The sequence below is a fragment of the Carcharodon carcharias genome, chromosome 14, assembly GCF_017639515.1.
Source record: "Carcharodon carcharias isolate sCarCar2 chromosome 14, sCarCar2.pri, whole genome shotgun sequence".
Taxonomy (NCBI): Eukaryota; Metazoa; Chordata; class Chondrichthyes; order Lamniformes; family Lamnidae; genus Carcharodon; species Carcharodon carcharias.
This window is the reverse complement of record NC_054480.1, coordinates 48,920,020-48,936,251: the sequence shown is the minus strand read 5'-3', so window position 1 is coordinate 48,936,251 and position 16,232 is coordinate 48,920,020. Positions and strand designations below refer to the sequence as shown.

Genomic DNA, 16,232 nt, shown 5'->3' with positions numbered 1-16,232 from the left:
ATAAACCCTAGCAAACTGAAAATACTGGTCTGAAAATGATATTTATATCAGAATATTGTTTAAAAGGGGAAAGACTGCTGAATGCTGTGGTACAGAGGGATATGGGTGTCCTTGTAAACAAATCACAAAATTATCATGCGGGTTCGGCAAGTTATTAGGAAGGCAAATGAAACGTTTGCCTTTATTGCAAGGGAAATGAAGTATAAATGTAGTAAAGTCTTGCTACAATAGTACAAGGCATTGATCAGACCACACCTGGAGTAGTGTGTACTGTTTTAGTCTTCTTATTTAAGGTGGGATCTTATTCTTGCATTGGAGGCAGTTCGGAGAAGGTTCACTGATTCCTTGGATGAAGGGGTTGTCTTACGATGAAAAGTTGACCAGATTGGGCCTATACTAATTGGAATTTAGAAGAATGAGAATTATTGAAAGATATAAGAGTCAAGGCAGCCGAGAAAATGTTTCCCCTCGTGGGGGGAATCCAGAACCAGCAGGCAGAGTTTCAAAACAAGGGCCCTCGCATTTAAGACAGAGATGAGGAGGAATTTCTTTTCTCCGAGGGTTGTCAAGCTTTGGAATTCTCTACCCCGGAGAGTTGGGGAGTTGAATCACTAAATCTTTTCAATGCTGAGTTAGACAGATTTTTGATCTGCAAGGGAGTTGAGGATTATGGGGCATGGGGGGCAGGCACAAAAGTGAAGTTAAGGCCACTAAGATCAGCCATGATCTTATTGCACGCTGAAGCAGTCTCATTTTCATACACAATATATAGTATTAGTTTTCTATGACATTGTGCATCGGACATCAGTATTTTTGAGCACGATTGTAATGTTTAGTTGCTATGCTGAATTTCTCCTACAAGGTGTGGTTTAATTTTACCAGCTTGCAAACTCCTGATGTCAGGGTGAAAATGGAATTGTAAAGTTCTGTCTCCAGGTCAGGACTCGTAATATAATGATGTGGCATTCTTTTTTTTCAAATAAAATAATGGAGATATTTTGTATCCTTGTCAAAAGTATAACATTTTGATGTGCAATCGACACACATTAGATACAGCATCAAAAAAGTAAAAACTCTCCCATGGCATTACTCCCAAGTCAGATGAGATGCTATTTTATAAAGACAAGAATGTTTTCCATGTAATGTACATTATATTATTTTGCTGAAGCGCCCTTTAGGGTCACAAAGGTTGAATTGTTCTCAATTAAGCACAAATTAAGGTCAGTTTGGTCTGGAAAACTTGGAAATCAGAATATGCACATCCTGATGGTATACATAAATCTGCAATGCTTCAAATATTCTAGTTTTAAATCAATTGCTACTTTATGAGAAATCGCTTTGCAAATGTATTTGAAACTTTTGTTTGGAGTACCCAATACATTATATAGACAAACTGGGGATGCAACAGATTAAATAAAATCTGGGAAAACCCCACTGGAGTTAAAATTTACATTGGAGTGTCACTTCTTGTCAAATTACTGATGTGGTCAAAGTTGAGATAAATTATGAAGCAAAAAAAAAAGTAAATTCATCTAACAATAGCAATAAAGAGAAAAAAAAGCAGCAGGGCTTCCTATTCAACAGCTCAATGAACTAACCATGGAGACTAAGTTTCTGCAGTATCCAAATGCTCAGAGAAAGTGGGAACCTTGTAAAAGTGTAATCTTATTTACAATAAAGTGCTTGTCCTCTTGTGGTATGAATGTTCATTTACATCGACAGTTCTTTTTAAATAGATATTCCTTAGATTAGGGTTAACTGTTTACCTTCACAATAAGCTAAACATGCAAAATATTATCTAGAAGAATTAACTGCACAGATTTATTTGCCTTTTTTAAATACTAGAACAGCCAACAGATGGCACTAAGTACATTTTGAGAGGCTCAGAATGCAATGCAGTGTAATTTAATTAAATTGGTGCCAGCCCTTCTCCTGAATCTTTATGGAACTTAAATGCAGTGGTGCAAAATTTGGAGTAAAGCCCAGATGTTTGGTCAATCCATATGCTAGAGCAGCTCCTGTTCATCATCTTCAGAGCCTGAAGGTCCCTGACGCACCTCCTCATACCACTTGTTGGTTAATGTTTTCATCTGTATTCGTCCATGATGGAGATCCTAGAGTACATATATATGAGATATGAATACATCTTAGTATTACATAGAAATTTAAGCTACTTAGACGTGTTGTTTGATTCAGCTGAGCTCTGGGAAAGAAGCTGAATATTTCTACCAACTTGAGCTGAAACAGATCTTTGTAAGGGTAGCATTCTACTAAGACTGTGTATGCACTCAAGACAGAAGTATCACCCATTTGTCAAAGGGCGAAGGCGCTGCAGATTTCCAGCTACAAAACTGGGTGCTTGGCGTTCCAGTTTGACATGCTGTGTTCTGCTAGGCAGTTACTATGTAATGCGTACAAGCATGTTCCTTTATCATGCAATGGGTGTCAGCTCATTGTGGCTGAGAGAAATGTTTAGTCAGCAAAACAGATAATTTCATGATGCCAGCTTGGACATCAAAAAGTCAGATGACAACATTCAGAAAACAGATTTTCTCAGGAAACCAAAATCACAGAGATACAGTTTTAAGATCGCCATTCACCTGGCCTTGTAGTACATAAAACAAAGTCATAAATTACATTACTGTTCTGTTTAAGAAATTTACAGTTTCAGCATTGAGCTTTAAATAGCAATTTCTATGCTCCTTTCATATTTAAAGGTATAAAACACACTTTAATCAAAATAGTATATGTCCCTCCAAATATTTTGAGAAAGACCTACTTATTTAATCTTCTAAGTAGCAGGTTACTATAAGCAAATAATTCCATCTGTTTTGGATTAGATTTCTTTTCAAATAAAGAAATACAAAACACAAGAAAATGTAAGTTAATTTGTAGCTTTGCTTCTTACTATGTCTGCAACAATGTTTAGTGTAACTAAAAGGACTGTTTAAATAAACTTTTAATTAAACAAACTCTAAATGTTTATTTAGAATCTCTCTCCAACCACATGTCCTCCTGAACATGCTTTTTCCTTTCTGCAGGTTGCTCTATAAAATACATAAACATCAAAGAATAGCAACATTGTACTTCAAATGTCCTTGAAACGAAGACAAAATCATCCGTCATATCCCACTTTCAATTGTTGTATTGCATCTACAGCAAAACATTATGTCCATATCATGCTAAACCAGTTGAAACATAACCTGGCTGGAATTATAGACATTTATTGTGAAATGCTGTTGGTTTGCCTTGCTCAACATCAAATGATACAAATCCATAGACTTAAACATTATAAATGATCAAACATCAATTATGTGGGGTATACGGTGTAATGGAAGTTCAAAACTAAGTTGACTGTGATAGACTTGGTAACTGAAACCTGAATTGGGCAGTACTCCATGGCACTGTTGATGATTTATCAGCCAGCTGGTTCATTAATAGGACTAGACTTGTTACTAAGGCTCAGGAAACTTTCCACTCAAATCCAGATAACCTTGCAAGTCAATGCCCTAACAGGTAGGCAAAAGCAAAATACTGCAGATGCTGGAAAACTGAAATTTCAGAGAATACTGGAAATACTCAGCAGATCTGGCAATGTCTGAAAAGGAGTTAACTTTTCAGGTCTGTGACCTTGATTTCTGATGCATTGTTTCTGTCTCATATACTGCCAGATTTACTAAGTATTTCCAACACTTTCTGTTCATATCCCAACTGGTGGGGGTTGTCCCAGCTGGACAAATTTCTCTGCAGTGGTAAACTGCATAGATTTAGCTCATTAAACTCCAAGGATATTCCTGTGTTCATTTTGGTTCTCAAACCTTGGCTCTGTTATCCTGTACCTTCTGGATTTGGCTAAATGGGAGAAAATGTGCATTCTATTGGATGTTCCACCCACTGGACGATAGTGGAGAGATGTTGGAGGCAGATGGTAGGAACAACTATGTTAAACGCTGCAGACAGGTTGAGAAGAAGTTGTTACTGGACTAGTAATCCATAGGCCTAGGTTAATGCTCTGGGGACACAGGTTCAAATCCCATCACAGCAGCTGGTGGAAATTCAATTCAATTAATAAATCTAGAAATAAAAGCTAGTCTAATGGTGACCATGAAACCACTGTCAATTGTCGTAAAAACCGATTTGGTACACTAATGTCTTTTAGGGAAGGAAATCTGCTGTCCTTATTTGGTCTGGCCAACACGTGACTCCAGACCCACAGCAACATGCTTGACTCTTAAATGCCCTCTGAAATGGCCCAGCAAGCCACTCAGCTGTATTAAACCGTTACGAAGCCTGAAAGGAATGAAACTGGATGGACCACCTGGAATTGACCCAGGCAACAGAAATGACAAGGGCACATTCAGCCCTGTCGATGCTGTAAAGTCCTCCTGACTAACATCTGGGGGCTTGTGCCAAAATTGGGAGAGCTGTTCCACAGACTGGTTAAGCAATAACCTGACAACATTATACTCACGGAATCATACCTTACAGACAATGGCGCAGATATCACCATCACCATCTCTGGGTATGTCCTGTCCCACCGACAGGACAGAGCCACCAGACCCCCGACTCCCCAATCTACAATTCAGGACTGTGACGGAATACTCTCCACTTGTCTGGATGAGTGCAGCTCCAACAACACTCAAGAAGTTTTCACCATCCAGGATAAAGCAACCGCTTGATTGGCACCCCTTCCATAAACATTCACTCTCTCCACCACTGATGAACAGTGGCAGCAGTGTGTACCATCTACAAGATGCACTGCAGAAACTCACCAAGTTTCCTTAATCAGCACCTTCCAAACCTACGACTACCACCATCTAGAAGGTCAAGACTAGCAGATCCAGGTGGTGGTGTTCCCATGTAAGGTCCCCCCCCAAGCCACTCACCATCCTGACTTATTATATCACTGTTCCTTCACTGTTGCTGGGTAAAAATCCTGGAACTCCCTTCCTGACAGCACTGTGGGTGTACCTACACTACAGGGACTGCAGCGGTTCAGGAAGGCAGCCCACCACCACCTTCTCAAGGGCAATTAGTGATGGGCAATAAATGCTGGCCTAGATAATGACGCCCACATCCCTTAAATGAATTTAAAAAAAGGTGGTGACATAGTGGTATACAGTCAAGATGGAGTTGCACTGGGAGTCATCAACCTCAAATCTGGATCCAATGAAGTCTCATGGCATCAGGTCAAACATGAGCAAGGAAACCTCCTGCTGCTGACCACCTACTGTCCCCCTCAGCTGATAAATTAGTACTCCTCCACGTTGAACATCACTTGGAAGAAGCATAGGATGTACTCTAGGTGAGGGACTTCAATATCCATCACAGGAGTGGCTCGATGGCATCACTACTGACTGAGCTGGCAGAGTCCTAAAGGACATAGCTGAGAAACTGGGTCTTTGGCAGATGGTGAGGGAACCAACAGTAGAGAGAAATGAGTTGACCTCATCCTCACCAACCAAACTGCTGCAGATGTATCTGTCCATGACAGTATTGGTAGGGATGACCCATGGCACAGTCCTGGTGGAGATGAAGTCCTGTCTTCACATTGAGGGTACCCCCCATCATGTTGTGTGGCACTACCACCATGCTAAATGGGGTAGATTTCAAACACATCAAGCAACTCAAAACTGGGCATGAATGAGGAATTGTGGGCCATCAGCAGCAGAATTGTATGCAAATACAATCTGCAACCTCATGGCCCAGCATATCCCCCACTCTACCATTCTACCATTACCTTCAAGCCAGCCTGGTTCAATGAAGAGTGCAGGAGGGCATGCCAGAAGCAGCACCAGGAATACCTAAAAATGAGGCAACAAACTGGCGAAGTTACAACACACAACTACTTGCATGCCAAGCAGCGGACGAAACATGTGATAGACAGAGCTAAGCGATCCCACAACCAATGGATAAGATATAAGCACTGCAATCCCCCGCATTCGGTAGTGAATGGTGGTGGACATTAAACAACTAGCTAGAGGAGAAGTCTCTACCAATATACTCCTCCTTAATGATGGGGGAGCCCAGCACATCAGTGCAAAAGGCAACGCTGAAGCATTTGCAGCTAGCTTCAGCCAGAAGTGCTGAGTGGATAATCCATCATGGTCTCTTCCTGAGGTCCCTGGCATCACAGATGCCAGTCTTCAGTCGATTCAATTCATTCCGTGTAATATCAAGAAACAGCTGAAGGCACTGGATACTGCAAAGGCTATGGGCCCTGATGATATTCTGGCAATAGTACTGAAGGCTTGTGCTCCAGAACTAGCTGTGCCCCTAGCCAAGCTGTTCCAGTACAGCTACAACACTGACATCTACCTGGCATTGTGGAAAATTGCCCAGGTATGTCCTGTCCCAAAAAGCAGAACAAATCCAACCTGGCCAATTACTACCCCATCAGTCTACTCTCGATCATCAGCAAAGTGATGTAAAGTATTGTTGACAGTGCTATCAAGCAGCCCTTGCTTAGCAATAACCTGGTCACTGATGCTCAGTTTGGGTTCAACCAGGGCCACTCAGCTCCTGACCTCATTACAGACTTGGTTCAAACATGGACAAAAGAGCTGAACTCACGAGGTGAGGTGAGAGTGACTGCCCTTGACATCAAAACAGCATTTGACCGAGTGTGGCATCAAGGAGCCCTAGTAAAACTGAAGTCAGTGGGAATAAAGGGGAAAACTCTCCACTGGTCGAAGTCATAACTAGCACAAAGGAAGATGGTTGTGCTTGTCAGTTATCTCAGCTTCAGGAGTTCCTCAGGGTAGTGTACTCAGCACAACCATTTCTGCTTTTTTAACAGTGACCTTCCTTTCATCATAAGGTCAGAATGGGGATGTTTGCGGATGATTGCACAATGTTCAGCACGATATGCAACTCCTCAGACACTGAAGTAGCCCGTGTCCATATGCAGCAAGACATGGATAATATCCAGGCTTGGGCTGACAAGCAACATTTGTGCCACACAAGTGCCAGGTAATGACCATCTCTAACAAAAAAGAATCTAACCATCACCCCTTGACATTTAATGGCATTACCACTGCTGCATCCGCCCTAACAACATTACCACTGACCAGAAACTGAACTGGACTAGCCATATAAATACTGTGGCTACAAGAGCAGTTCAGAAGCTAGGAATATGCAGAGAGTAACTTGCCTCCTGACTCTGCCCACCATCATAAAGGCACAAGCCAGGTGCGTGATGGAATACTCTCCAGTTGCCTGGATGAGTGTAGCTCCCACAACACTCAAGGAGTTCGACACCATTCAGGACAAAACAGCCCGCTTGTTTTGCACCCAATTCACCACCTTCAACATTCACTCCTTCTACCATTGACACACAGTGGCAGCACTGTATATCATCTACAAGATGTACTGCAGCAACTCACCAAGGTTCCTTCGACAGCACCTTTCAAACCCACGACCTTTATCACATGGAGGAACAATGGCAGATGCATGGGAACACAACCACCTGCAAGTTCCCTCCCAAGCTACACAGCATCCTGACTTGGAAATATATTGCCGTTCCTTCACTGTCACTGGGTCAAAATCCAGGATCTCCCTTCCTAACAGCACTGAGTATACCTACAAGACATGGACTGCAACGGTTCAAGAAGGTAGGTCACACCACCGTCAAGGACAACTGGGGATGGGCAATAAGTGCCAGCCTAGCCAGGGACACCCAGATCCCATGAACAAATAATAAAAGAATAATGAGGAGAAATAGTTTACTTTTGACATAGTTACATATCAAAGTCAAAAATGATGTCCTAAGAGTTGTTTCAGTAGTATAGTGGGAGTGGGGGGGGAAACTGATGGAGAGATTCAAAGATGTAGCTCTGGGAAAGATGAGCACAGATTTGGGAGGTGATTACACATTCAAGCAGGACAGGGATAGCACCTGAATAAGAGATCCATGAACAATACAAGCTCTCATGGGAGCCAGAAGGGAATTTGGGTGATCAGTACTTTTGTGGAAACTGTGTCAGGGTGCAAGAATTTTATTAATGATTGGTTAGTCTCATCAGTGATTAAACAGATCTTATTGCATAAATTCATTAAAGGGAGATTAACCAGGCATTGTTAGAATGTGTTGATGTAATGACATTGCCAGGAGGAAGTAATTATTTATATAAAAAGGTACAGACAGTGGAGCTCTCTGGAGATTTTCCTTGGCTTCTTGAGGCTAATGTAAACAATTAACACTGACATACCCTGAATCTCCTGAACAGATTTCTAGTATATGATATATAATTTTTAAAAATTCATTCACAGGATGTGGGCTTCGCTGGCTAGGCCAGTGTTTATTGCCCACGAGAAGGTGGTTGTGAGCTGCCTTCTTGAACTGCTGCAGTCCATGCATAGGTATAATGTAATTAATGTGCCTATATCTCATATATACTGCATGTAAAGAGTTGTTTTATTATCTCCTTGACTTGATTTTGTAAAGAATACTAGCCAGTGTTTCAATATATCCTAGTCCTTGAACTTGTATTAGAGGTGAAGTATGTATGATAATATTCTATATAAACCCAACATTTCATCTGTGCAATATATTAAGCCCCTCTGTTTCAAACTGATCTGGTTTGTTGGAAACACCATCCTAGGCAGATTCTTCAATCAGAACTAATTTACATTCCCAGCATGTGGATACTTCTGTGCATTTAATCCCTTGTGTGCTGAATTTAACGAAACAGAAATATCTTAATACAAAGTTACCCAAAATTTCTCTGTCAATAATCCAAAACATTACAGTCACTACTGACAAAAAAGATGTCATCTATCATTATCACACTGAGTTTAATGGACATAAAATAGGAATAGGAATAGCAATAGGCAATTTAGGTCCTTGAGCCTGTTCCATCATTCAATGAGATCATGGCTGATCTTTGACCCAATTTCATATACTCATCTTTGCCCATATCATAAACCACCATTTGCAGAAGTGTTCCAAACTCTTACCACCCTTCTTTCGTACAGATGTTTCTCAACTTCACTCCACAAAAATCGAGCTCTAATGTTTAGGTTATGTCCCTTAATCCTTGACCTTCAATCAACAGGAATGATTTCCCTCTAACGACCCTATCAGTTCTCCTTAATAACGTGAAGACATTTCCTTGAAAATTGATTAGGCGTTTTACATGGGATCCAATTAGAAAATTTAAAGAAAAATGGTTTGGAATTTTGAGCTTCACCACATCGGATGGGAAAGGAGAAGGATCCTTCTGAATTTAGTTATCTCCAAAAATAACCTTTAACTTTCTATTCCATTATTAAAACATACAGCAAATTCTATTACTTGCCACATAATATTAACAGTTTCTGCACTGCATTGTGTACAATATTGATTTACTGATCAGAGAAATTTAGAATGGCCAACCTCTGGAGTAAGTCTTCTTGTAAAAAAAGGGTTCAGATATCTAGCATCCAGCCACATGAAGCCTTTGAGATCATGTCGTTTGATGTACTGTGCTTCATACTCTTCCTCAGTTAGCTCTGATAAGTGTTCAGATTCAACAGTGTTTCCCTAGAAACAATAGCAACCAATTAGAACTATCTATATACTTATGACTTTGAGTTTATAATGAATTGGATTTCCAGCCAGAACTTATTTATTACATTCTGGAAACTATTGCTATAAGTTCTACTTCAGAATTGTATTACTTGGAGCTCTGCACATTAACTCGAACGAAAATGGAAGAAATTGGATAGTAAATTCAAAGAGTTAAGCTTATACCAAACAATGGCTAAGAAAATGCTAGGTCTGAACTTCCTCCAAGTGCCCTGTGCTCAATTTCTTACTTTAATTATTTTTCGATGCTTTCATGCCCGACCTTCTGATACAGGCTGGGTGAGATCCAAGCAATGCAGTGTGTCCCTGGGGCCAAGAGTCGAAGTGCAGGAGAGTCGAAGTACAGAAGGCCGCGCTCCCTTGTTTACAGCATTAGCTGCCCTAAACCAGGTAAGTTTAAAGGGTCCATTGAAATTTAAAGGTCCTTGAGAGACCAGGGAGAAACTAAGTGTCTAAGGTAAGTGGATAGGATTTGCGGGGGTGGGGGCTGGGGGAAGGATCGAAGGTCAGTGGGGAGCTTGGGGAAAGGATCGAAGGATGCTGGGTGGGGTGGGTGAGTGTGTGTGTGCGGGGAAGGATCGGAAGTCAGGGAAGACTGAAGGTTGGGGGTGGGAGTGTCGAAGGTTGGGATTCCTCAGCGCATCTTTGGTGTACCTGCCCAATACGACACTGGGAGGCTCAGAAGTTACAGCCTGCTGCACTTCAGCTCATTGTTTTAGTTACAAATTGAGCAATTAGGTTTTTTATTCCAAATACTGCTATAATTATCAAAATTTTTGTCGTCAATTTTCTGATTTAATGCCTACAGTTAAGGTCCTGTGTCAAACACAAAGTGCAAAAAAGACATGAAGAGAAACAAGGCAAATCAATTACCATCTTCTCAGTTTTGCTGAGGGTAATATCTTTCTTGTTTCTTCTACGAGCTTTGGGATCTTCTATATCCATCAGCCTGATGAGAGGCATTGTTCCTCCACCCAAAACCAGAATTGTGAAAAGCACAATGACTATTGTGGTTGTTCCAATAAGTTGCCGCTTCTCTATTGGCTCCATCTCCAAATGTAGGCTCAAAGCATAAGGAATGGCACCACGGAGACCTAACATTAAAGAGGATAAATGAATCCAAGACCATTGTGTAGGAACTAGAAGGTAAAATCATATAAGTCATTGTGTCTTTTGATTTTGATCAGTTAATTTAACCTCAACTGAGGATTCAGCTCAATCGATATGAGGAGGCTTTATTAAAAGAAAATCACAATATCTTATAAAAATTTTGCAATAGAGACAAAACTTCTCAATTGTAATAATGAACATATGGTTATGCAGTAGATGATAATTACAGACAAATTAAAATGTGATTGAGTTATCTACTGTTATACTAAATTCTTGCTCATTTATCATAGTTTACACTTATGGAGATCAAATGTGAGGATCAGCAAGTTGATTTTTATATTGGTGGGAAGTTTTGAGGTGAAACATGAAGATTAGAGAAGCAATATTTTGGAAACCATAGCATTCAAAGAAAATGGCTGATAGAGGGGCTGCCATTATAAAAATGTAAACTTATATAGTGCCTTTCACAAAATCAGGTTGTTCCAAAGTGCTTTACAGCCAATTAAGTACTTTTTAAGTATTGTCACTATTGTAATGTAGGAAATACAGCAGTCAATTTTTGCATAGCAAACTCCCATTGATAGTTTTGGTTAAAGGATGTTACAAACGTGAGGTTTTTTGAGATTATGTTTTGGGACTGTGCCTTTAAGTTAATGTAAAATGAAGGAACGAAGGGAGTCATGTGACTTGTTCTGAACCCTGTGTAACAAAACCTAGGTGGCTTGGTTGTTAAAGGTCAAAGGGGGAAGAAGGTGCAAGATATTCACATCTGCACCCAGTGATCAGAGCAGCTGTGCTAATGGTGGATAGGTTGTTAGTCTCCAAGGGAGGTGTTAAGAATGTTAGATTGTGTAAACAGCTATATTTTGAGCTGTCCATTTAATTCCGATAAAATGGAGTGGTGGAGATGGAGTGGGGGGGGTGATAGATAAATAGCATTTCTACCTGGATACTACATGGAGGGGGAAGATGGTGGAATAGTGGTAATGTTACTGGGCTAGCAACGTAGAGGCTCCGGCTAATGCTCTGGGGTTCAAATCTCACCATAGCAGCTGGTGGAACTTAAATTCAATTAAATTGATCTGGAATTGAAAGCTAGTTTCAGTAATGGTGACCGTGACAACTACCATCGATTGTCGTTAAAAACCCATCTGGTTCAGTAGTGTCCTTCAGGGAAGGGAATCTGCTGTCCTTACCTGGTCTGGCCTGCATGTGACTCCAGACCCACAGCAATGTGGTTGCCTTGGAGCTAGCCTCTGAAGTTATTTAGTGACAGATGAGTTTTTACAACAATGATGGTTGTCATAGTCACCATTACTGAGACTAACTTTCAATTCAAGATTGATTAGTTGAATTTAAATTCCTCCAGCTGCCGTGGTGGGATCTGAACCCTTTGAAACGGCCCAGCAAACCAATCAGTTCAAGGGCAATTAGGGAGGGCAACAAATGTTGGCTTTTCCAGCAACACCCCACATCCCATGAAAGAATAAAGAAAAAAAAATACAAGGCCCATATGGTTCAGATGAGATTTGAGAGGGGAAAAGTCCATTGGAAGTATTCTGGGATTGGGTTATAGGTTTTCCTAAAAATATCATTTAACCCCAGACAAGGTCAGTCTGCAAGAATCCAGGAGAGAGCAGAGAGATAGGGCCAGCAAATCTCTAATGTTCACCATGCAAGATGGGAGTAGGAGCTCGCGCTCAGACTAAAGAGACCAAAGTCTTGAGGGTTTAAATGAAGCTGGAAGATTTGCCTAGCTTTGACTAGAGAGGGGGACCTCAAGCATAACACACACCATGAAAGTCAGTTTGGGGATTAGAAATTATCTGGCTGGATAAGAGAAAAGGAATTAAGAATCAGTCAGGACTGATTCCTGGAGAATGAAGTATCTACTTAAGGGACAGAGTAAAATATAACTGGAGGAGATTTAGGTTGTTTTAAATTTTAAATGGGAGATCTTTTCTGTAGTTTAGAGAATAGGTTGTCTACTGAAATAGTGTTTGATTAATGCTGCTTTTTGTTTATGTGTTACAGTAAAAGCCTCATTGTGCAATCCTTTCAGCTATTCACTGAAAGTTCAAATTTCTTTTTAAAAGTTGAGTCTCTATGGGGATCGTAATAGGAATAAACAGTGCCTAAAACACAAGAACAACTTTTCTTCAAAAGGTGCCGTGGAATCTTCTATATGCATCTGAGGGGGCAGATGAGTCTTGATTTATCATCTCATCCAAAACATGGCATCTCTGACACCGAGTCATCATTTCGTTAATGGACTGAAGTTTCAGTCCAGATTATATGCTCAAATCTCTGGAGTGGGACTTGAATCCACAACCTTCTGATTCAGGCAAAAAATGCTACCAATGAGCCAAGGCTGAAATGGATATTAGCTCCCCATCTACTGGTGAGGATTAGGAAAGATTTGTGCATGCAAGTTCCTGGTGCTAACAAAGAAATAGAGCAGCCAACTAGCAAAAATTGGCTTTAGCTGTGGTTCAGTATGAGAGGAAAATGGAAAAACAGAGGGATTCCTTCCCTTAACCCCCCAGGTCCTCTCCATTTCTCTCTCCTCCTTTAAGACCTTCCTTAAAATCAAAGTTACCAAGTTTTTAGCTATCCCTCCTAATATTTCCTTTTTCACTTAGTTTCAGAAGTGTAAATGGACAAAAATAATCTTGGGATGTTTTTTCTCCGTTAAAGACACTATATAAATTCAAGTTCTTATTGGAAATTTGAAGCCCTGTCATTTGCTACAACAATTTCATGTGATCAATCCTTGCTGTAAGTTTATGCCTCAATCTGGGTGTAATACAGCATATTTACATTTCCAGAACACAGCAAAAACTAAAAAACCTAAATTTTCTACATTTAATAAGTATTCAGTACTTCATATTATTATGATGCTATACAATTACGATTTAAAATTTAAATTTACATTTAGTTATACAGTAACAGTTTTAAATAGCTGTAACTTTGATATCCACTTACCACTAAACCACATAACAAACATCATTTTTGGGGTAATTTTATGATCTCGAAAGAAGTTCAGAAGGTAGGAGAGGGGAAATATATTCACTGCTCTTCCAAATAAAACAAGAACCTGTCAATCAAAGTGATTTTAGTAGAATTAAATGTGGATAATAAACAGTACTTATAAATATTTGTGTATTTCTTATATATTTAATACAGTACTAGCAGACAGCAATGTATTTGCCCCAATATTTGAAATACATTCTCCGTTTGCAGTTAGTAATTTAATTTTGTTTCACTATCAGCATCTACCTCATTTGAGATTTGGTGAATAAAAGATCAAAGAACATGTGCGCAGGTATCATCAGATATACCAGTAAGGATTCTCTTTGACTTCGAAAGCCAAGCTGCTTATAATGAAGGCTGTAAGGATCCAATACCATAATAACCCATATGTGCAGTGATGAGCTTTGCACTTTGCAAAAAAGTTGTATTTGTAAGATAACCCCTTAACCCAAAACAAAACTGAGATAATTCAAAAAAGGGAGGATATAATTGAATTTCCTAGCTGCAAGGTCATTTTTGAGAAGTGACCCAGTGACTGACGTTGCTACGGGGGTGAAAGCTAGGTAACAAAAAAAAAAGGCAAATAAAAGCTAATGGAGTGAGTAGGGTGTCATATTTCAGCCTGCTGTGCTGCAGTAGAACCCAGGCACAGAACTTCTAGTGTGTTCAGGAAAGGTAATCAAAGCTCTCTACAAAAAAGGTCAGTTTTCTGTTTGGCTGTAGGAGAACTCATGGAGCTATTTGTCAATCAATGTGCAAGGGAGCTAAAAGGGACAGAAACCTAAAAGCAGTGTGAATAGCTCAGGTAAGTTAAAGAGCTGAGTGTTTGAAGCAGAGATGGTCAGATTGTGAACCATGAGTTGTTGGTTGGTCAGTTGAAAAGGAACTCTGGAAAGCTATGCCATCAAGACTGCTGTGACCCAGGGGAGAGAGAGGGTTTGTAGAAGGGCGCCTGGTAAGTGTTAATTGTATCTAGGGGCCTGGAATGGAATAAAGCTACCAGTGAAAGCAACTTGCGGGCCAAAAAAACTGAAAAGAAAGGAGAGCCCAGGAGAGGCTATTAAAGTCTCCAGAACACAATAGGACAGTGTGTTTGGAAAGGGCTAGGAATCTAACTTCAAGCACATCAGATAAAGGGACGACAATGAGAAAGGGGACAGGAAATACAGGACTGAAGGTGTTGTATCTGAATGCACGCAGTATATGAAATAAGGTAAATGAACTTGTGGCGCAGATTGAAATTGGCAGGTATGATGTGGTGGGCATCACGGAGACATGGCTGCAAGGGAATCAGGACTGGGAGCTAAATATCCAAGGATATACATCCTATCGAAAAGATAGGCAGGTTGGCAGAGGGGGTGGGGTTGCTTTGTTAGAAGAAATTAAATTAAATCGATAGCAAGAAATGACGTAGGGTCAGATGATGTAGAATCTGTGTGGGTAGAGTTGAGGAACCGCAAAGGTAAAAAAACCATAATGGGAGTTACGTACAGGCCTCCGAACAGTATCAGCACGTGGGGCACAAGATACACCAGGAGATAGAAAAGGCATGTAAGAAAGGCAAGGTTACAGTGACCATGGGGGATTTCAATATTCAGGTAGACTGGGAAAATCAGGTTGGTAGTGGATCCCAAGAAAAGGAATTTGTGAATGTCTATGAGATGGCTTTTTGGAGCAGCTTGTGGTGGAGCCCACTAGGGTACAGGCAATTCTAGATTTAATGATGTGTAATGAGGCAGATTTGATAAGGGAGCTTAAGGTGAAGGAGCCCTTAGGAGGAAGTGACCATAATATGATAGAATTTACCCTGCAATTTGAGAGGAAAAAGCTGGAATCAGATGTAACGGTATTACAATTGAATAAAGGCAACTATAGGGGCATGAGGGAGGAGCTGGCCAGAATTGACTGGGTGATGAGCCTAGCAGGAAAGCCAGTGGAACAGCAATGGCAGGAGTTTCTGGGAGTAATTTGGGAGACACAGCAAAAATTCATCCCTAGGAAGAAGAAGCATACTAAAGGGAGGACGAGGCAACCATGGCTGACAAGGGAAGTCAAGGACAGCATAAAAGCTAAAGAGAAAGCATACAATGCGGCAAAGAGCAGTGGGAAACCAGGGGATTGGGAAGCCTACAAAGACCAACAGAGGACAACTAAAAAAGAAATGAGGAAGGAGAAGATCAAACATGAGGGTAAATTAGCCAGTAATATAAAAGAAGATTGCAAGAGGTTTTTTTTTTTAAAAGATATATAAAGGGTAAGAGAGAGGCAAAAGTGGACATTGGGTTGCTGGAAAATGATGCTGGAGAAGTAGTAGTGGGGAACAAAGAAATGGCAGAGGAACTGAATAGGTACTTTGCGTCAGTCTTCACGGTGGAAGACACGAGTAACATCCCCAAAGTTCAAGAGAGTTGGGGGGCAGAGGTGAGTATGGTGGCCATTACCAAGGAGAAGGTGCTAAGAAAACTGAAAGGTCTGAAGGTGCATAAATCACCTGGACCAGATGGATCACACCCCAGAGTTC

At 40.6% G+C, this 16,232-nt stretch overlaps 1 protein-coding gene across 2 annotated transcripts in view; it reads right to left on the bottom strand.

Annotated features, from left to right (window-relative positions):
- Positions 1–365: 365 nt before the first annotated feature.
- slc9a8 (solute carrier family 9 member 8) overlaps positions 366–16,232 on the bottom strand; it is a 74,370-nt gene continuing 58,503 nt past the window's right edge. For both annotated transcript variants that reach the window (XM_041205617.1, XM_041205618.1), the window contains 4 exons: positions 13,664–13,775; positions 10,442–10,662; positions 9,377–9,523; positions 366–2,114 (listed from right to left, as the gene is read on the bottom strand). In XM_041205617.1, the coding sequence (XP_041061551.1) occupies positions 2,007–2,114; positions 9,377–9,523; positions 10,442–10,662; positions 13,664–13,775 (588 nt within the window). In that variant the 3' untranslated portion in view covers positions 366–2,006. The remainder of the gene's footprint in view (positions 2,115–9,376; positions 9,524–10,441; positions 10,663–13,663; positions 13,776–16,232) is intronic.